Here is a 21,979-nt window from a genome sequence, read left to right as displayed (position 1 = left end):
CTCTGGTCATCCTGTTACACATGTGGAGAAGCCCTGAAGTGAGTGGGAAAAAGCAGGATGGGACACTGCTCCCTTCCAGGGAGAGTCCCCAGAGGGGCCCACAGTGATATTCTGAACCCATGGTAAGAAACACCCAATATACTTTCACCATCTTTGCACCTGAGAATGACTCTGGGCCTAAATCAGGGGAGCTTATGGGAATTAAACTGACTGCTGGCCCATAGTTAGAAAAATCTCTGAAGGGGAGCACTGGGGATCCTGGTAAATAAAATACCTCAGAGGAAGGAGGAAAAATTTTGTTTAGTGTCTAGTTTGACGCGACCATGCATGTTAACCCAGGAATCGTATAGTCTTTCCTGCAGTCAACAGGCATTTGAAAGTAAACAGGGGCTTCCTAGGTGGCGCAGTGGTTAAGAATCTGCCTGACAATGCAGAGGTCACGGGCTCGATCCCAGCTCCAGGAAGATCCCACATGCCACGGAGCAACTAAGCCCGTGTGCCAAAAAAAAAAAAAAAAAAGAAAGTAAACAGCCAGTGGCTGCCAGCGCCAGTCTCCAACCTTATCTTCCATATTGAAGAGTGGCTTGACATATTCCCTGTAAAACTTCAAGGGTGTTATGGGGCCAATCTTCTGATAGTTTTTATCTTTGTCTCGATACTCCCAGGTGAACGTCTCTGGTGGATTACCCAAGCAGATGCACACCACTCTGAAAATCTGAAAGAAAAGAGGGCAGATGAGCCATGGCTAGGGAGAAGCAATATTTTCTACCTCTTCATTTTCTTCAAGCTTGGGAAACACATGCAATCAGTAGCTAAATTCAAGCCAGAAATTTCACAGGAAATCTAATACTGCTCCAAAAATTGGAAGGCTGATGTCCAGGATTTGACATCAGCCAACTTCTGAGTTCTTAAATAAACACTGTGAACAATACAATTCTGAAATGTTAATATTTAGTGCTTAGTATTTGCCCTGCAAGTTAAACTTCCTTATTAGCCAAGAAATCACTCACCACTGATACACAATAAGACCTGGGTTGCTGCTCTGCTGATTATATTTCAAGTGACAAATAATTACATACATTTTATAAATAGATTTCCTTCCCTTTATGCTTCTAGGTTTTGCTTTGATTGTGACAGGGGTCTCTACTCACAGAAAAGTCATTAACGTTTCAGTGGAGCTTGGATGACAATGTCTCTTAAAAGTATTATTAAAACAAGAATAACTTTTAGTAGTAAGACACCATTTTTGGGGTTGTGAGACCATAACATACTTTCTAATGATCTCACAAAACCTTTAAGTTAGCATTATTACAATCCAAGGATATATCAATACTTTATACTATTTTCATCTTATAAAAAGACAAAAATAGAAGCACAGAGGCATAGCTTCCTCTTCTATATCAAATTTGCTTTATCTTTTAAAAAATATAACTACGATCTGCCTCTTCTTTCTCCACCCCAGTCACCACCCTGATCCAACCTCATCACTTATTACCTGCATTATTTGCTCCACACATTTGTACTGATATACTCCATTACAGTGAACAGAAGTGGATCCTGTACTTGAAAACGTGACTATTTTGTGCTAGATATTATATATCTGCTGGGTTAACCTAATTCTCATAGAACTCTCTCAAGGCATAATTTTCCCTCCTTTTTTCCCTCCAAAAGAGATTGAGACTCAGAGAAATTAAGTAACCTACTTAAGATCACATAACTAGCAACCGGCAGAACTATGATCTAAATTGACGTCACACACTGTCCCCACCCCCCCAAACCCCCCCAAAAATGTATTGCTCCATTGGTAGAGGGTCTAAAACAAAAAAGGGAACATTTACTGACTGTCTACTGTGGTGTACTACAATCTTTGAATATCATATCTTTCAATCCTCTTAACAAAAATGGTAGATATTATTTACATTCTACAGATAAGGAAACCAAGGTTCAGGGAAATAAATAGCTTGACTGAAGTCCTGAAGCCAATACATCAAAAAATTTGGATCTGAACCTAGGTCTGACCTCAGCACTATTTCTGTAACACCACGAATTAAGCATTTATCATTTACTGTAACTTTCTGGGTTTTGTATAACTTGTCTCTTGAAAAGGGCATAAATTTCTTAAGGATAAGGACCAGGTCATGGATATTTTGTATCTCCTACATCTGACCTAGATATCGTAACTGATGTGAACAACGTTCCATTCTCCACTACAGGATGAATAATTTCAGAAGCACCACATTTTCTTCAAGTCACTTCCTTGTTGAAGATCAATAATGCTTTCCTATTACCTCCCACAACAAATCGAAACTCCATGACCTGATCGATTTGCCCTACTTTTTTATTTAGGCATAACATACGCTCAATAGGTATGCAGAGTGCACTAATCTTACATATACAGCTCGGTTCAATTTTTTCCATATGTAAGCGCCATTCAAATCAATATACAGAATGTTTCCAGGGCTCCAAAGCTTCCCTAGCCCCTTTCCAGTCAATAACCCACACCCTCCCCAAGGTTAAGCACCATTTTGACTTACATAACCACTGATTAGTTTTCTCTATTCTTTAATTTCATATAAATGGAATCATACAACATATTCTCTGTTGTGTATGGCAACCTTCGTTGACATAATGCCTGTGAGATTCACTCATGGTGCTGTGGGTATCCCTAATTTGTCTTTATTGCTATGTAAATATAATTTATTTATTCTCATGTTGGTAGACATGTGAGTTGTTTTCAGTTTGGGGTTATTTATAAAGCAGCTAAGAACATTTGTATCCAAACAGTTTTCCAGGGGGTTGAAGGAATTTACACACTTACCAGCAAAGGAAGAGACTTCCAGTTGTCCTAACAATATTCTTGCCAAACCTGGCATTATATTTTTAATTTTAGCCATTTTGGTGGGTAAGTAATGGTATCCCAATGTGTTCTGCTTGTTTGTTTGTGATAGGTAAGAAGTGGATTTATTTAGAGAGAAACACTCTCCACAAGACAGAGTGTGGGCCATCTCAGAAGCTGAGAATGGCCCCAATGTGGTTTTAATCTGCATTTCCCTGATGAACATGGCTGGATTTTAAAGGCTCTCGGTAACCTCACCCAACCTTATTTCTCATCACGGAGCCTGCACTCGGGTCAGGTCTGTCTATGTCTCTCCTTCCTGTCCACTCAATGCACTCAGCTCGTTGTCACCTTCATAATTTTACTGTCTCTTCTGTTCCTCAAAACCCAATCCTACTCCCATGCTATAAAGCTCAGTGCAGGGAATTCCCTGGCAGTCCAGTGGTTAGGACTCCACACTTTCACTGCCAAGGGCCCAAGTTTAATCCCTGGTCAGACCCTGCAAGCTGTGCTGCGTGGTCAAAAAAATAAAATTAAATAAAATTAAATTAAAAATTAAAAAAAACAAACAAAAAAAACAAAAATGCAAGCTCAGTGCAGGGTGACCCTTTTCCAGAAAGTTTTCACTAATTAAATTTTTATGCCAAAAGTGTTCAGAGAAGGGAGCAGTTAGTGTGAGCTAGAAAAATTACCATTTGATTACACAGTGCCACTTGTATTTCTCTACTGTCTCCCCTGTTAGACTGATGTACCAGGGACAGACACTAGACCTTAGACATATCCCAGCAAATGCTAGAGGAACCACATTAAAAACAGTTATCTTAAATTGAAAGTCCTTCTCCAGTGCCTGGTGTAAAACTTAAATTTAGGAGTTCAAACTGGGCAGACCCTAAAAGCAGACAAAACGGAAGGCTTAGAGAATAAAACAAAGCTATAGCCTGTAAGAAATATATTTTTCCTTCCCCTCTTCTCCTTGGACCCCCACTCTAGAGAATTCTGTTGTCCTTAACCTGATAGAACCCACCCTCTTCCCCCACTTTACCTTCCACTCCCTTCAGAAATGTCTGCTCCCGCCTCTGCACTGGAAAGAATTGCCAGATGACGATCTATGCCTGCCTGATTTCTTAATACCCGACCCCCACCACTTTCATCCTGAAAGACCCTTTAAGGAGCTTAGTTTTTGATACTCCTTAGCTATACTTTGGTAGTTGTTTTGAGCAGCCAAGACTTCTCCAGACTGACCTTGAGGGAAATTCATTAGATATCCTAGTCCCTATCTGGCTTTAGGGAACACACGTCCAAGTTCCCCCAATTATAAGTTGGCACCCACGTTATCATCGGCCACTGAAATTAAGCTATCTTCATCATCTCCAGTGCACTCTAGGCCTCAAAAAGCCTTGAGACAGAAAGCAACCTGATACGAAGGTTCAAACTTATTCTCTGAACCAAAGCTAGAAAAGTAGAAATAGGCCTACCTATGACATTAGGCCTATAATTCAGGATAAAAAGACTCTTAATTCATGTGTTATTTTGGAAGATAGAGCCTGATTCTATCATTTTAACAGAAACAGATTTACCTACAGATGAAGTTATGTTTGCCTTTCATTTTATATTTTGTTTCCCAAAAGAGAATCTTCCTTAACTAGGATCTACTTTGTGTTTTATGAGCCTGAAGAGTTGGTCCTTAAACTACGTCTCTTTTAACGTATCATTCTCAGGTTGGTTTCTAGTACAGAAAAGCAGCAGCAGGGCATCACATTAGCAACTGTAACTGAGCTAATCTAGCCATGAATTAATGAGCTCTGTCTGGTATTCATAAGGACCAGAGAGTCATTTTGTATTTGCGTAGCACCAAGGCCACAAATGGCAGCTTTCGTCATGAGGACACTGCCACTGGTAACTATGGTCAAGACCACGACAATGAAAGTGTATAATTAGGACATGTTTTAATAAAGAAGGTTTTATAGACTTAAGTGATGTGTATTTTCAACTAATAATCGTTGTCTCATGTGTATGAACATTTTATATGGGGTCATATTGATTAATTCTCAGTCATCCAAGGGTGGTTTATCCAGTTCAGCAGGCCCTGGCCAAAAAAAGGCGGAGGCTAGGGCTAGGCCTAATGAAGATTTAAGACAACCAAGTGAATTTCTGTTTACTTTTAAACACATTCTAAACATAAATATGAGTGTTTTACACTATAATTTACATATACCTTATTGTGCATTTGACTCCCTATCTAAGGTGTTAAATCATTCCTTCCTTCTCCTGAAAAATGCATTAAAGGAAATCTGCAATTTAGCTATCTAAATGAATTCTATGTTTAATCTTTTTTGGAATACAAATATTTACGCCTTACTGCATATGTTTTATAAATCTGAATTTTTATCAAAGATACATATAAGGCATGAATGAGGATAAGGGTGACAACTCTTTCTCTTGGATTTTAGTAAAACTGTAATTTGAGATGTTTTGTTTTATATTATTTGTTTACCATGACTATAAATTATCCAAAGCTATTCAGATTCAAGTCAGTTTATAACACTTTGGAATGAATAATTGGCTCCAAGTCAACTAACAATAGTTACACAAGCTCTAATTTTTAAAAATTCTTCAAAGTATAGTCTCCAGGGCCCCTGATACTACTTTTCTTGATAAGAGACTCTGGTGTTCTGAAATAATATTCCCTGTTCCCAAAGTACAAAGCTGGCAGCGAGCTTTGGATATCTCAGTCTGCTCTCTGGTGGACAACGTGGGAGTGTCACCTGCTTCTCACAAGATGCACTCAGCATTCAGAACAAAAAAAGATACTGGACATTGAATACAAGTCATTATACAGAATTGAATACTGGTGAATAACAGAACCAGGAAAGGGAATGGAAAAAATGAAAAAGGACACAGAAAGCATGAAATGCAAGACATGGGGAAAGAATGCATGGACCCCAATTTAAAGACAAATGATGTGGGATGGAGTCAATTCCCATACCCATGGCTAAACTGGGAGACAGACATCCAGTGAGAGGAGGAAGGCAGGATGCAACAGCTGAGAGTCAGTCATGAATACTTAGAAGGGTGAGAGTTGAGAGCCAGCTACAGGCAGACGCAGAATGGAGGAATCCATAGTAATCAGAAATGTTAGAACGGGAAGGTAGTGCAATGGTAACAACCAAGGTACTTGTAATGGAGCAAAGTTGGTAAAGCTAAAAGATTTCAGTGTTTGGAACCACTGCAGAAGTGACAGAATCTTAGAATCTTCATTTGTATTTACAAAAGTCTAAAGTACTCTAGAAATATTACTTCTATTGTTATAAAAACGCAACGCTATAGTGCCATTAAATCATTTACTCTGACTTTGTAATTTTACTGATGGAGAAATTAGGCTCAAAGGTAAAACGACCTATTGACCACAGAGTACAATGACTGCAAGGACACAGAAGTGGTCACAGAAAACAGCTGAACTTTGAAGAAGTTCAGTGCTGAGGGTAAACGAACCAGTTACAAGAGGGAAGGAGGAGAGACCTTGGTGACTGCTGATAATGCACAGAAAGGGGAGAGAAGACAGCTCTCTACTGCTTTCTGGTGGGGAATGAAAGAAAGGCAAGAATCTGTCTTGAAAACAAAAATCCTACCTGTGCCTGCAAAAGCAGGCAGAGAAGGAGATACTTTCTGGAGGCATTAAACATATTTTCAGGCAGGGAAAGACATAAAAAGGTACACTTAAAAGGTATGCGCCCTTCTGTGATGTTAAAGGAAATGAGCTTACACAGATGATAACTGAGAGTCAAATGATCACCTTGAGACCCCTTCTAGAGTGGTGGCTGAATCAAAGAAATAGAAATTCAGACTCTCCAGCCCCACCCGGATCTACTGCACTTTAACAAGATCCCCAGGGGATTCAACTGTACAATAAAGTTTGAAAGTACTACTTTAGAGCACATTTATTCTTTCCCTCCTCCAAAACCTTGCTTCTTCAATTATTACTTCTCTCATTCGCATCTGCTATCCCTTACCACACACGGCTTTCCTCATTACCACCGAAAAGCCTTCTCTCCTAACTGTAACCCCCTCCCCACTTCAGATACCATACATCACCCCAATTCTTCCCTCTTCCTTGTCCTCCACATCAGCAAGTCCTGACAGCTTCACTTCCAAGATACACCCCCAAATATATTCATTTCTCTTCACCCTCACTCTCATCAGTCTGGTCGCAATCACTACGATATCTCATCTACACAACTATAACAGGGTCTCCCTACTTCCTCTCCCACTATTTTACCATCCATTCTCAAAACAGCCAGAGTGACATATTTTTAAAACAAAAATTAAACCATATCACTCCTCAGCTTAAACTCCCCAGTGGCTAGCTCACTTAGAATAAAATGCAATCTCCTAACCATGGTTCACAGGGCTATGTAAGCCAGTTCTCATTTCCTCTGAGATCTCGTCCAGCCACTTCCACTCTTTCTAAGCTCAAGCCACACTACCTTCTTTCAGTTCCTCAAAAATACCAAGCTTTCTCCTGTCTTAGGGCTTCTGCACCCACTGTCCCCTAAGCCTGCTATGCTCTATGTCCAGATCTTTGAATGGATGGATTCTTCCTGCTCTTCATGTCTCAGCTCAGATTTGACCTCAGAAAGGACTTCTTATTTTGTTTGTTTTGTTTTTTGTTTTTTGTTTTTGGCTGCGCCACAGCTTGCAGGATCTTAGTTCCCTGAACCCCAGGGCCACAGCCGTGAAAGCGCTGAGCCCTAACCACTGGACTGCCAGGGAACTCCTTGGAAAGGCCTTTCTTAACCACCCTATCAATCACCACATTCTATGTTCTTCAGAGCACATATCACATCAGATTGTTTATTTACTTATGCACTGTCTGTCTCCCTCCACTAGTATGTAAAGTCCATGAGGGCAGAGACCAGGTCTGTTTTGGTCATCAAGGCACCCACAGTGCTTAGACCATACTTAATATTTAGAAGGTACTCAATAAATACTTATGGAATAAATGAGAATCAACTTCTCTCCTCTGCACTGCCAAGCTTCTTAAAACTGCCTGCCTCTCCTTTCCATGGTCTGACTCCTCTCCATCCAGCTCCTCCCCTTCTCCATTCTACACCCCTGCTCAGGAAATCAGCAGCCTTTCCCGGTCCTCAGAGCCTCTGGCCTGGGTGGCAGCACCTGACACTGATGACCAGCACCCACATCACACAGTGCTGGCACTCACTTTTAGGGAAACAGATGTTTTATGGAAACAGAGATTTCCCAGAATCCTTCACTCAGACCTACTCCGCCCTTCCGTTCTCCCTCAGGGATTCCAACGGTTTGCAAGGCTTCAGCCCCCTGTGCGATCATCACTACCACTTTTCTAGATTATTCCCCTTCCTGAACTCTGGAATTGTTTCCATAAGCTTGAAACCCATTTCCAACTGGACGGTGCCTTGGGACTAGACACTCTGAAGCCAAGGTTTCTGCTCTTCACGGTGGCCTCTGAAAAGAGCACCTCTTACCGACTTGTGTGACCCACAGCAGCATTCTCCCAGCTGCCAGGCTTAAAACCTTAAAGTTATTTGTTACGACGAATCCTTGGCAGGTAAGTTGCCAAGTCCTACAGATTTTTCCTCCAAGATCTCTCACATTTCTCCCGTTTCCATTTCCATCTTCACTATCCTTGTTCAGGCCAAATTAGTACCGCCTGGACTGCTGCAGCTTCTAACTGGTCTTCCTACTCTCTTCCTTCCAGTTCCACCTATTTAACTAATTTAATCTCCTGAAGTGCAGTTTTACTTCAAAAGAGAAATGCAACATGTGAATATAATCTATCTCCTTTAAGAACCTCAAGGGAAAGGTTAGTCCCTTATTCAGTGTCAGAAATGTCTTCTATAACTATCAAAATAATAATTCCTTTCTTCCAGAATCCAAAAGAGAAGACCATACTAGAAAAGGTTATTTCTTAGCAGCAGTGGATCTTAAACCAGAATCACCTAAGAAGCTTTTAATAGTATAGATGCCGTAACTACACAAATGCTAAAACAAAATTAGCCAGCAAAACAGTAAGAGAACAATGAGATGGGAAATAACTCTACAAACACTAAAACACTATAAATAGCTTTAGTCACTAAAATACAGAGTTACTGGCAGATGAATAAACAGACTAACAGAACAGAATTGAATGCCTGGAGCCTCTCGAAAGGATAGATGGCATCTCAAATTAAGGGGCAGGGAGAGGATGGACTACCTGAAAAGATGTGAATCAACTGGGTAGCCTTTTGAGGAAAAAGGTTAGATCCATATCTCATACCCTATGCCAGGATAAATTCTAAATGGAGCAGAGATTCAAACACAAAAATCAATACTCTATGTAAGTACTAGAAGAAAAACTGAAGAATTCTTTTATACTTCGAGTGAGAAAAGCCTTTCTAACTAAAAACTACAAAAAATTTCAAATCTGACTATATGTAAGTAAAAAATTCTGCATAGCAAAAAAAAAAAGAAAGCATATCATAGATAAACAACAAACTAGGGAAAAAAATTTTGCAGCTCATATCACAATGGGCTAATTTCTATAACATTTAAGGAATACCTAGAAATTGATAAAATACCGAGAAGAAAAACAAGTAAACAGTAAGAATAGACAGTTCACAGAATAGATGCTTAGCCCCACTCAAAGTAAGAAAGTATAAATTAAAACTACAGAGAGAGAGTTTATCTATCAGACTGTTTACCTGTCAACTGTGTACCTTGTCAGATCAGTAAGGATCCAATTGTTTGATAAATGCACTGCCTTAATAAAACTAAAGGGAAACAGCGTCTATCAGATATTGCTGATGACAGCGTAAATTGATATAACCTACAAAGAGGTGAATTTGGCATTACATATCAAATCACAAATGTATATTCTCTCTGACTCAAAAACTCTACTTCTATTATGTTTGAGAAAAAAAAAAGAGATCTCTGGAAGGATAACTAACAGCTAACAGCTAATACTAATAACAAAAACTAATAAAATTAATTTGGGGGTGCATGGGAACTGGAAGGGTGGAGAACAGGGTGAAAAGACTTCCCTGTATATCTTATATTTTTGATGTTTATGCTAACCAAAATAAGGCAGAGAAATACTGTATGATATCACTTACATGTGGAATCTGAAAAATACAACAAACTGGGGAATATAACAAAAAAGAAGCAGACTCACAGATATAGAGAACAAACAAGTGGTCACCAGTGTGTGTGGGGGAGGCAATATAGGGGTGGAGGAGTAGGAGGTACAAATTAATGGGTCTAAGGCAAGCTCAAGGATGTACTGTATATCACGGGGGATATAGTCAATATCTTATAATAACTGTAAATGGAAAGTAACCTTTAAAAATTGTAGTAAAGAAAACCTACAGGCTTCAGAGAAAGGCAAAGAAAATGAAAAAACCAAGTTATAATACAGTGTATACGATCCAATTTTATATGATCTTAAATGAAAAAAATACAGAAGAAAATGCATCAGAGTGTTAGCAATGACAGCCTTTGGATCACAAAGACTTTCTGTGTCATCCTCCCCTGTGTTAGTCAGCATGTAATTTCTCACATTTATAAAGTTTAAAAGCATAAGCACTATCCATGCTGCTGGTATAACAGTCAGAAGCCTCCAATGTGCAATAGGGTGGAAGGATTAGCAAATGTAATTCAAATATGTTGTATGTTTCAAAGTAAGAAGTTAATTGTCAGTTGAAAAAATAAAATAAATGGGTATCCCTCCTAAATGAACAAAGAAGGAAAGAAACAAACAGCTAGATAACTAGGCCCCAGTCTCAAGGAAAATGACCTTGACCTTAGGTTGGAAGCAAGCCTAAGCCCATATATTGTTTTTAAGAGCTGAGAGCTACTGCTACAGAATTTTCTGAGCAAATCATAATGACTTCCTGTCTCTTCTCATGGCATTGATAAATACTGTTTCTGGTCTTTGTTTTACGTTCTGTTTTTAACAGACAGAGTTTTGGTAGAGAATACATTTAATAATCCTAAGGCAATTTGGAGGCTAAAAGAGAATAGACACACTGAGAAAACACTGCAATAGAAGTGACTATATCTTTCCAGATCTGCCTTGTCTGTCATCACAACAAACAACCTGCTCTTCTCTTCTCTTAGAAAGAATGCCTTTAGCATAAACACATTTCATTCAAAGTTATCTGAGCTTCATGGCTATTGATTTAAGTCATCATTTTGATATGCCTACAAGGCTAGGCAAACCATAGGTACTAATTTGTGGCTTTAAAACCACAGCTAGACTCATTACCAAAGAGTCAAGTTCAATAAAGAGGAGTCATCTAGAGGATTGTAAAACTCTAAAGACCTACCACACAGAACTCTGTGTGGCCAGGAAATCCCACCTGTCCTAATTCTTATCAGCTAATCCCAGAGTCAGAACAAGGGATTTCAGCCACATCATTTAAAAGATCATTAAAGCAAACATCTTAAACCAACAGGATGCTTGTGATCGGCAATAAGTATTACCTGAGCCCGTTTCCATAACTCTTCATAGAACCTTCATCCTTATTATACCCCACCATCTTACTGTAATCATAAATAAAGTTAAATTATGCAGGAGACATGGCCTCAACAAGAGAGATCATTTCAAGGAGGAAGAAAACTAACATTTACTGGACAACTGCTATATACTAGGCACTACGCCTTACACTCTTATATTTAATTCCTTATTTGATCCCCACAAAAATTCAATGAGGAATATATTTCTTTTTTTTTTTTGGGGGGGGGGTACACCAGGTTCAATCATCTGTTTTTATACACATATCCCAGTATTCCCTCCCTTCCTTGACTCCCCCCCCTCGAGTCCCCCCCACCCTCCCCGAATGAGGAATATATTTCAAACCCCAAACTGAATTTCAGACAGGTTAAGTATTTTATCCAAGATCACAGAGCTATTGTTAAGTGACAGAGCCAGAACTCAAACCCAGGTCCTACTCCAAAGCCTATTTTCTTCCACTACAATCAGATACCTCTCTTAACAAAGAACACTTAAGGAGTAAAGAAAGAGGTAAATAGGAGATAATTTAAATGTATCTAGCAAAATGAAACCTCTGTATTCACCCACTGAACAATATTTAAGAAACTAATATTGTATCAAGCTGGATGTGTTACACTTGAGCAAATTGAGACTTCAGAGCTTGGGGAACCTGTCCCAGGTCACCTGGCTGTTAAATGAGAAGATAGACAGTCTGACTCCAGAGACCACGCTCTCAACTACACTATGCTACCTCTCTAAAACTCAAAGGAAAACACGAGTGAAGCTGCACTGTTGTGCACTGCAGTGAAAAGTTTTAGGCCATTTTAATTCCACGCAAACAGTCTTGAAAGGACTGTTAGTTGAGTGATTCCTAGTAATGGGACCACTATGTGAAAAGGGGAAATGTTTATACTTTCCTCAAAGCAATTTCACAGTTTTATACATATTTATCTGGATTATGGATAGTATTAAGTACTAAAGATTCTTAACTGCCTTGATAATGAATTTGTTCAATGCTTTTTAAGTTTGCCAAACATTATGTTTGGAATGTTTTCACATACATTATTTTAACCATTATAAGCATCAATAGCTTCTCATCTTTATTCCTACAGAATCAAGCCAAAGACCTGGCATCCACCTGAGATCCCTCACAGCTCTGCCTTTCTAGCATTAATTTATTTCCAAACACACTCAAGATGTGATGTTTTAGCTACCCTGTTCTCTGAACATTCCACCTTTGTGTACGCCACTGTACATGCAATTCCCGTTGTCTGGAATGGTTTCCCCAGTTACCCATCTGGTAAATCTCTACTGCTCTTTCAAGAGCTTTTTCAAATATCTTCCCCACGAAAACTTCAGTTTACTGAATTAGTCACTCCCTCCTCTATGACCACCAAATCCCTTTTTACACATCTCTAGCATAGGATTTATTCTAAGCACTCATGTGTTTCTTTTACCAAGAGATTGAGCTCCTTGAGAATAGAGACTATGTCTTTCTCAACTTTGTATCCCCAGTGTCAAACTCCTAGTAGGTGTTCAACAAGAATAAAAAAATGAATTATATAGAATAATAAGTTGGGAAACACAAGATATAAGTACAAGCCCCATACTAAACTGCAAAGTTTATACCTTAGCCTTTTTAGCTGTAAAATAAGTAATTTTCAATTCAATTCAACATTAACTACAATGACCATACTTCCTCAACAATTTAACAGATAGAAATATTCTGAGAGTTCTTTAGAAGGGTCACAAAAAATCCAAATAATTGTTATTACCTCCTCCATCATGGCATCCTGTGTGGCTGAGATTTCTCCTTTGGTTGCGCCACTGTGTACCAGGTTCCGTAGTCGTATACAGAATTCTCTCATCTACGACAGAAACTTATTCAGCACTCCAACAGTTACCCAAATTCAACTAAAAATGAGCCTAACAGACCAATGCTAGCTCTATTTTGAAGTATAACTCAGCCAAGAACCAGGGCAAAGTTCATAAAAGCAAATGTGCTTTTCTCCAACCAGTCCACGAAAACACAGACCTAAAAACACTCTCCACAAGGAGAAAAGACATGGATTATTCCCCTAAAATACTAGATGGAACTGCTCCTGCTCTGCAACCGATGGTACCCTCTGTGATGCGTGTCTGGGGATGGGGAAAACACGTGATTCCATAATGCCTATCACCCTCAGAAAAAGCAGGAGACAAGCTGATTATGCCACTAAGTCACTCTAAGAGGTTTTAATTTAGAAGTTTACTGGTTATCCATTGCTTCTCTGTAATATCATTATGATCATGGCTATGCCAACCCCCAGTACACTTGTTATTTTTGTTGTTTTCAATCTTGAGAGATGTCTGAGATAAAGATGAGTCATAAACCTAAACACAGTGCTAAAGAGAATCTTGCTTTCACCTGAAATGGAATCCAGCATCATTAATGCTATACTATTAATGATCTTTTAGCCTGTGGATAATATTCCCCAGAGTTTCCTGGGTGGAAAATAACCTACTTCTAATAATGGGGAAACACATTTATAGTTTATTTTAAGATGTCGTCTTTCTCCCAGGGATGACAAATCCATTTTTAGCCTCATAGATCAAGACAGCAGAGGTGGCAACTCCCAGTTCTTAAAAAAGATGTCTGGCTGGCAGAGCAGCATCCCTGTAGGATTCACAATCCTCCTTGGGAAAATGGGTTACGTAGAGAAGAGGGAAGGATTCATTAAGAAAACTGGGCAATAAAATGCAGCTCAGTGACTAAATCAAATGTTTAGTGAGTGGATAAACCACACTGATGTAGTTTGGGGAGGCCTCAGAACTCTGCATAGTCTTTCAAGAAGTCTTCCAAGCGTTCTGTTTGGTTTTACTAGAACATAAAGCTGTCCCAGTCCACCTCCACTAGAACCAAGTGAGAGACACAGCATCCAGTGTGTTTGTGGCCCATATTGAGAACGGGACTTTCTTTCCTTAGTAGCTATAAGAAAATATTAAAATCAGTAGGAGTAAAAGCGGGAGATTTTTAAAGAGAAGTGAAAAAACACCCGAATCTCAATTATTTCTAAAGTTAATAATGAGCTACATTGCCTTGGACAGACACTGAGTAGCTATCTTGTGCATATACTGCGTACACCAAAATGCCCAGGAATGCTCCTGGAAAATCAGGTAGGAGTTTTAAGGTAAGTATACTACACGCAATCCCACCCTCCTCCATATGTTGTACCTTGTGATTCAGAATATCATTCATCCTTCTGGTTGCCTCTGTTGTATAAGATTCAGGGAAGCACTTCTTAGGGATAACACCATATTTTTCTAAAAGAAAACAAATTTTAATGTTCAATAAAGTAAACGTATACTCCAGTGTCAGAAACCCTGGCAAAAATAGCTATTGCTTTCAAAAACAGGCCATATTTTGCTACTTTAACTCAGAATGCTTAACAATCTTACAATATTATTAAACAGGTCACTTACTCTGTATATGTATCCATCTATCTTAGAATTAATTCTGTTCTTTTTAATCTAACACACTTTGTAAAGTACTCAGCATGATGAAGTTTCCCCAAAAGACAATTTTTTGAATAAGGACATTTTCAAACAGTTGCAGTTTCAATGTGTTTCTTGATTATATCAATGGATAAGAGAGAAACTTTTTCATAAAAAGTTAGTTCTACTTAATACAACCTTTTCTTCTCTAACCCAACCTTCACAGCACCTACCTCCTTACCTCTAATTTCAGAAAGGTATTTAAGAGGTAAGAGTGTGAGATAAAGGTTCTTAGAGCTAACTGTATACCCTTCTGGGGACCAATTCTACTCTGTACTTAACCACCAAAGAAATGGCCCATGCCTAACCACAGAGCCTTGCTTGATCATGCTGTGTTTCAGCTCCAGTAGAGAAAGGCTCTTACCAACAATATTGACAAGCATATCCCATTGTCCTCCATCATTTGCGGGATTCGAAAGCAAATACTGCACCAGCCTACCATCCTCAGGTTCCTTTTTCTGGGCTGTGTCCACAAAGGCATTTAAGAAGAAATAACAGCGTTCAACCTGGAGCAAAAAGAAGTTAAATAAAATTAAAGGAGAAGAGAGCTAATGTCTTTACTGGCATTATCAACAGACCAGGAGTCCTAAACTACTGTAGACCCAACAGAGTAGGTATTTTTAAACTAAAGTTGGTAATTAAAGAGCAGTATCTGGCTTCATAAGAATATTGGAGACGTTTGTTTTATCTGTGTGTACACATTGTAATAGTTTATCCAAAACAAGGCACTGCTTTATTCTGAAACAAAAATCTGATAGAGCCTTCAATCAATAAAGATTTAATAGACACATGTAATATACACTTTAAAGATTAAAAAAATAGCATAAAATTATTTACTATTTTTCAGACAAGTACTATCCAGAGAAAGGGAATTAGGTCCTAGAAAGACAAATGACCTACATAAAGATGCTAAAAGGGGAAATTATTGAAAACAAAATAAAATTTTTTAAAAAAGTTAAGAAAGAAACAAGGAAGTAGTAAAGTGAGTCATCAGACTTATTATTTCATTGCAAAAAGTAGCCACCTACCAACCAAAAGTAGTCCTGCCCTTAAAAAGAGTCAACTTTTGATACTTTGGAAATCAGAATAAATGGTGTCCCATCTGTAATGGAAGGCAGGCTACAACTGGAAAAGCAAGAAATGAAGAGATAGTCCCTATCAAGGCTGATACTGAAACAAAAAGAATCTTGCAACATCAGTTCCATACCTTGTCCCAGAAAAAGACGTAAGACTGACTAAATTCAAATTCTTCAATATTTATTTTTCTCATGAATGGAAGTCTCATAACATTCAGACAAGAAAAGATCCAGCATCGCCCTGAAAGAAGCAAGCAAATCAAGAAATGATGAGTGTTCACAGAGATTACACTGTTCCAACTGTATTTCCCAACACTGAATCCATGACAAGACCTCGCACAATTTAAGACCAAATCAGAAAGAGTAGAAAGATACAAAAACAAAACCAAGAAAAGCAGTAATTACTATTTGCAATATATATGCAAAGGTTTACATCCTTAACATATAAAAAAAATCTCTTTACATATCACATAAAAAAGCAATTACAAATCACCTAAAAAACTTACATTAGAAAAAGAAATAACGGTGAAGAAACACGAGAGGAGATCATGAACAGCTAATTTAATAGTCAAAAAAAAGATACAAATAGCCAAGAAATGTTTTTTTAAAGTTCATCATAGGGACTTCCCTGATGGTGCAGTGGTTGAGGCTCTGGACTCCCAATGCAGGGGGCTAAGGTTTGATCCCTGGTCAGGGAACTAGATCCCACATGCCACAAATAAGAGTCCGCGTGCCACAAGTAAAACATGCCGCAACTAAGACCCAGCGTAGCCTAAGTAATAAATAAATATTAAAAAAATAAAATAAAAAATAAAAAATAAAGTTCATCATAAGACAGTTGTTAAGTGGGGAAACATTATTTTTTAATTAATCACACCCAATATTGGCTGGGATCTGGGAAAACAGCATTATTATACACCCTGGATAGGAATCTAAACAGGTAAAAAATATCTGAAAGCAATTTGGCAATATATGGCAAAAGCTTTAAGAAGGCCCTACCCTTTAGTCTGGAATATATAGTACATGCTTCAATATAAGATGACTCTAACATAAGTCAATCCCCACGCCCCCAGTGAGAATTTTTTTTAAGTTATTTAGTAAACTGGATTATATAAACACTTAAAAGTATAGATGAAAGAGTAACTGTCTACCTATAACATTTACTTTAGTAGCTTAAATATACAGATATTTAAAATCATGTTAATGTAATCAATTGATGTAGAAGCATTGTTTTTTCCACTTTCACATGTCATTTTCACACTGATGCACACTCTTCACATGCATCTTGGCATCAGTGCCTTTGCCATCATTAGCTCCACTCTTTCAATCAGAACACATCATGTTTCTTCCATCTACTATGTTTGAGTCACAGCAGTGTTTTGAATCCGTGCATAATGCTGTTCCTAAAAATGTTATGTCACCCCTCAACCAAATAATCCTATTCTTTATTAGTCCCACAAGTAGACAGTCACGAACTCCACAATGTCACCATCTTCTGAACTGATTGAAGTGATCTTTAGAAGCTCTATTTATACAAGGGTATCGAACATTTCCATGTGAAGTCATGTCCAAGAAAAGCACTGTGTTCACATTTTCTGCTTTTCATTTTTTAAGTTTTTGTTTATTTTTTGGCCATGCCACATGGCTTGTGGGATCTTAGTTCCCCAACCAGGGATTGAATCCGGGCCCATGGCAGTGAAAGTGCAGAGTCCTAACCACTGGACCGCCAGGGAATTCCCAAATTTTCTGCTTTTAAAAAAACCTGATTCAATCAAATGATCACTATAAGCATCCCAAACGAGCATGGATTAAGGTCATTTCAGAGTAATTAATGTCTTTTCCAAAATGTACTTTACTTCAAATTAAATTCACTGAGAACCCTCATTATCAAAGTCTTTGTAAAGCCTCGTACATAGGGTAACTCCCTCTCTTCTAAGGAAGATTCAGAGAGGGAAAACCTTAACTTTTATCTGGGCATATTTTTTTACTAATGTGAACATACGTTCATGACACATTGGCAAGTCAAAAAGGTAGGTAGGTTATCTAACAGTATGTAAGGTATTTGTCCATATTAAACACACACACACACACACAGAATAAAGACCTGACAGAAAAGATATTTACTTGTTGGTAATCTGCAAATACTCTACATTGAACAACAGTAATCTTATAACAAGAGAAAATAACTAAAAATAAATAAATACATAGAGTGTGCTTTTCAAAAGTCACTAATGACTTGGTATAGCTCATCTTTACCTTGGGTTTATCTGTATGTCACCTCTCTCATACACATACTATTATTTCCTAGTGAGGAAATCTGGATGAACTGTTAATGTGAAAACTGCATGAAAATAAACTACATGGCTCATGTGCTATTTGCATCTTTTGTAAACAAAAGTGACACTACACAATACATAAGACCTGATCTGTTCCAGGTGAACATTTCCAGGCTTTTCCCTAAGAGGCTACTGCAATGTAAACCATGTAGGACCATTGTGACACCACTAACTGGATAATTTGTAGCCTGACAGGCCACACCACCTCAAGCACTTCCTACTATGGCAAAACATTAATTATTCCAAGGTCATAATTTATTTCCTTAAAATTTAAAATTCAGGGGCTTCCTAGGTGGCGCAGTGGTTAAGAATCCACCTGCCAATGCAGGGGACACAGGTTCAATTCCTGTTCCAGGAAGATCCCACATGCCGCAGAGCAACTAAGTCCATGCACCACAACTATTGAGCCTGTGCTCTAGAGCCCGTGAGTCATAACTATTGAACCCGTGTGCCACAACTACCGAAGCCCACGCTCCTAGAGCCTGTGCTTTGCAACAAAAGAAGCCACCACAATGAGTAGCCTCCGCTCGCCACAACTAGGGAAAGCCTGTGTGCAGCAACGAAGACCCCATGCAGCCAATAAATAAATAAGTAAATTAAAAAAAAATTTTTTTAATTCAACTTTACTGAGGTACGATTTACATACAATAAAATACATCCATGTTATAAGTATACACTGAGTTCTGACTGGCTTCAAGCAAGCACTGATCTGCTTTCTGCCAAAATAAATAGACTGGGAATAGTTTTAAAATGGATAGACTTTAAAAAGTCCTTTTAGTACAATCCTGCTATTGAGAATGTCCTCCTTATTTAGATTCCTGGATAACTCATCTTTCCCTGTAGCTGTTTTTCTGTTTTCTAGTGACAGCAGATAGCAAAACAAGAGTTCTTGAGCAGCAAGGCATGAGAAATGAATATTTTTCTGCATTACAAACTGGTCTGTTGGTGGGAACTGAGCCCATTAGCACATGTGTTCAAGTTGTAACCAAAAGGCATACTTAAAAACGACATTTGATGACATTCTGATTCAATTACATTGTGTCTTTTCCATCCCATACATTTGTAAGTGGCCTTCAGGGCAATGTGGGGGAGTCCTCTGGGGCATGAACCTTTTTGCACGCTCTGTTTTGTACCAAGAACATGTATCTCCAAGACATGGGGCTGCACTCACATAACTTGAAGACAGTATCGTGAATCACACTCAAACAGAAGACCATGGACTAGTCAGTCACTTTAGTGTTCAAATCAAATATACTAGCAAACCACAGAGCACCAAAACAAGTTACAAAACAATCTTCTTGGACCTGTCTGTACCTGCGCCCGTTCTCTAAAAAGTTACTAAAAGTTCTTTCAATCCAAACCTCTGCTCCCCTAAGGCCACTCTTAGGTAAGACACCACAATGAGACGCTGTCAAGAAAGTCAAGGGAAGTGTGCAAGAAGTCTGAGGACCTCACCTGAGCTCTTCTGGTTGGTGACGGGCTTGCCTTCCTGATGCACGGCGTGCTGGAACACATGCTGAGTACCCTGGACCGTGGCCCTCTTCAGACAGATGTCCAGTAGGTCGTGCGTGGTGCCGACATTCTGAGCCAGTACGAACTGAGGATCGGAATTCAGTTTCTGAAGCAGGGCAGCTACCTTCTCCGAATTCAGTCCTGCTGGAAGACCAAATGGGATTAGGACATCAAAAAGAGGCTGAGGAGGGCGGATCCGGGACTCCCGCACTCGGGCTCTAACTTGGTAAGAGCATCCCGAGGTGACCACAGCAGCGGAGAAGCCCTGCACCGGCGTCCTCGCCCACGATGCTGCCTCCCTCCGGGCCGCTCCAGTCCACCCAGAAAGCTCCATCCCCGCCATCGCCCCCGGTCCCAGACCCGGCCTTTCCCCGCCGCTGGGCCTCCGGGGCGCAGCCGAGCCCCCAGAGGCCACCCCCGCCCCCCGGCACAGCCTCGGCGGGGAAGAGCGGCGCCTCACCCGCGTCGTTCATGGCGCCCACGCTGCCCGGCAGGGAAACGGTAGTTTCGGGGTCCTCAGGCAGGCGCCGGGACGGCACAGCGGCTCGCTGCCTCGGCGGCCCGACCTGCCTCCCGCACCCAGAGCGCCGGAAAGAGGAAACCGGGTCGGTGGCGGCGGAGGGCTGAGGCCGAGAGAAACGGGGTCCGCGGAGGGACAAAACTCCCCCCACGCGTTGCTGAGTCAGCGCCGTCGGGGCGGGCCCCGCCCGGGGGAGGGCCGAGGGGGCGGGTCGCTGATGCGCTGCGAGCCGCCCGCGCCCCGACTCGGGGCGGGTTCCGCGCGGCTCCGGCCCCAGAGGCTCCGGCCCCCGCTTCTCCTCCGGGCTGCCAGCTGTCCGCCCGCGCGGCGCCGGCGTCCGCAGCCCGCCGTGATTACGCTTCCTGACCACCCGGGCGCCTTCCTGGGATCAGGTCAGCCCCGAGAGGGGGACCTCGAGGGGTTCCATGCTGCGCCCGGAGGCAGAATACACTAGCAGTATGGAATTAACCCGGGAAAGCCTTTTCAGAGGCCGGAAGGGGGCTCCAGGCGGTGGGGCGGGCCGAGGGGCCGCATAATTAAGGACTGGGCTTAGGATGGGTTGACTCGTTACAAAAACGAACCCAAAGGCTCTTCCAATAGGCATCCTTCACTGACCAGTCACTGCACTTTCAGTGGCAACTTGTTGCTCGGATTCTAGTCAGAACCACGTTTTTAGGTGTGGGTTAGGGAGGGTGGGAGGGAGGCTCAAGAGGGAGGGGATTTGTATACATATAGATGATTCACTTCGTTGTTACAGCAGAAACTAACACAACATTGTAAAGCAATTATATTCCAATAAAGATGTATTAAAACTTTAAAAATCTTTTAAAAAAGAACCACGTTTATGTGTTTGAGGGGAAGTTGGAATCAAGGTCTTTCCTATCCACTTAAGAGCTACCACGGTTCTACAAACGTACTATTGCTCATTTCGAGGAAACTACCCATTCTGGCTTCATGGAGTTGGTGAGTGTCTGCTACTTAGACTGGCAGGTACTGTGGGGTCTACCTGAGGAGAATGACAGAAGTCAGTCTGATGCATGGATACTGTTTGCCCCGCCCTCTACAAAACCTGCAAATGAGCGGGCCCTCGTCCCCAGGCTTTCAGGATAACTCAGAGGTTTAACAAGGTTTCGAGATAGTGGAGCCTTTTTATGTAGTTTCTCGTGCTCTAAAATCTCAAACCTTAGTGAGATGTTGAAACAAATACAGATAGATCTGTCTACCACTGAAAAGCCTGAGTCTGCTACACAGAACAGTGAGAGTTTACTGTGGAATCTAGGTCCTAGATTGAAAATACTGTCTGATTCGAAGGAACTCTAATATCTGGGGGAAAGCCATACTCAGACACCAATTAGTCATTTGAGAAATCACAGTCTCTGTGTCCTTAGAGAGACCTAGCTGAAGTTTGGGGATATGACATAGCACCTATCTCCAACAGGACCCATCAGTTGTCCCATTCCGAGATTCTTCTGATGTCTGAAGGAAAGGAACAGGTTGAAAATTATGCTGAAAGAAATCATTGGTCCTTTCACAAAATGATGTCTAAGCATCCTGCCCAATTCAACTCATAAAATTTTATTCAGTATCTACCATGTACAGTCACCGGGCAAACTACTGATGATATGGAGACCAACAAGCTTAAACTTGCCCTTAAGAAAC

General features: G+C 40.3%; 1 protein-coding gene across 3 annotated transcripts in view; it reads right to left on the bottom strand.

Annotated features, from left to right (window-relative positions):
• Positions 1-20,614, bottom strand: part of BLMH (bleomycin hydrolase) — a 40,879-nt gene extending 20,265 nt beyond the window's left edge. The window contains exons 1-7 of one of the 3 annotated variants that reach the window (XM_057714935.1): positions 20,261-20,614; positions 19,744-19,944; positions 16,084-16,193; positions 15,241-15,382; positions 14,557-14,645; positions 13,118-13,210; positions 560-715 (exon numbers count right to left, since the gene is read on the bottom strand). In XM_057714935.1, the coding sequence (XP_057570918.1) occupies positions 560-715; positions 13,118-13,210; positions 14,557-14,645; positions 15,241-15,382; positions 16,084-16,193; positions 19,744-19,944; positions 20,261-20,273 (804 nt within the window). In that variant the 5' untranslated portion in view covers positions 20,274-20,614. Of the gene's footprint in view, positions 1-559; positions 716-13,117; positions 13,211-14,556; positions 14,646-15,240; positions 15,383-16,083; positions 16,194-19,743; positions 19,945-20,260 lie in introns of those variants that run through there. The other 2 variants (XM_057714936.1, XM_057714937.1) reach the window with 2 other exon arrangements.
• Positions 20,615-21,979: the final 1,365 nt, after the last annotated feature.

Source organism: Hippopotamus amphibius, chromosome 17 (genome assembly GCF_030028045.1).
Source record: "Hippopotamus amphibius kiboko isolate mHipAmp2 chromosome 17, mHipAmp2.hap2, whole genome shotgun sequence".
In the NCBI taxonomy this organism is placed as follows: domain Eukaryota; kingdom Metazoa; phylum Chordata; class Mammalia; order Artiodactyla; family Hippopotamidae; genus Hippopotamus; species Hippopotamus amphibius.
The sequence above is the reverse complement of the archived record's forward strand: the minus strand, read 5'-3'. Positions and strand labels throughout refer to the sequence as shown.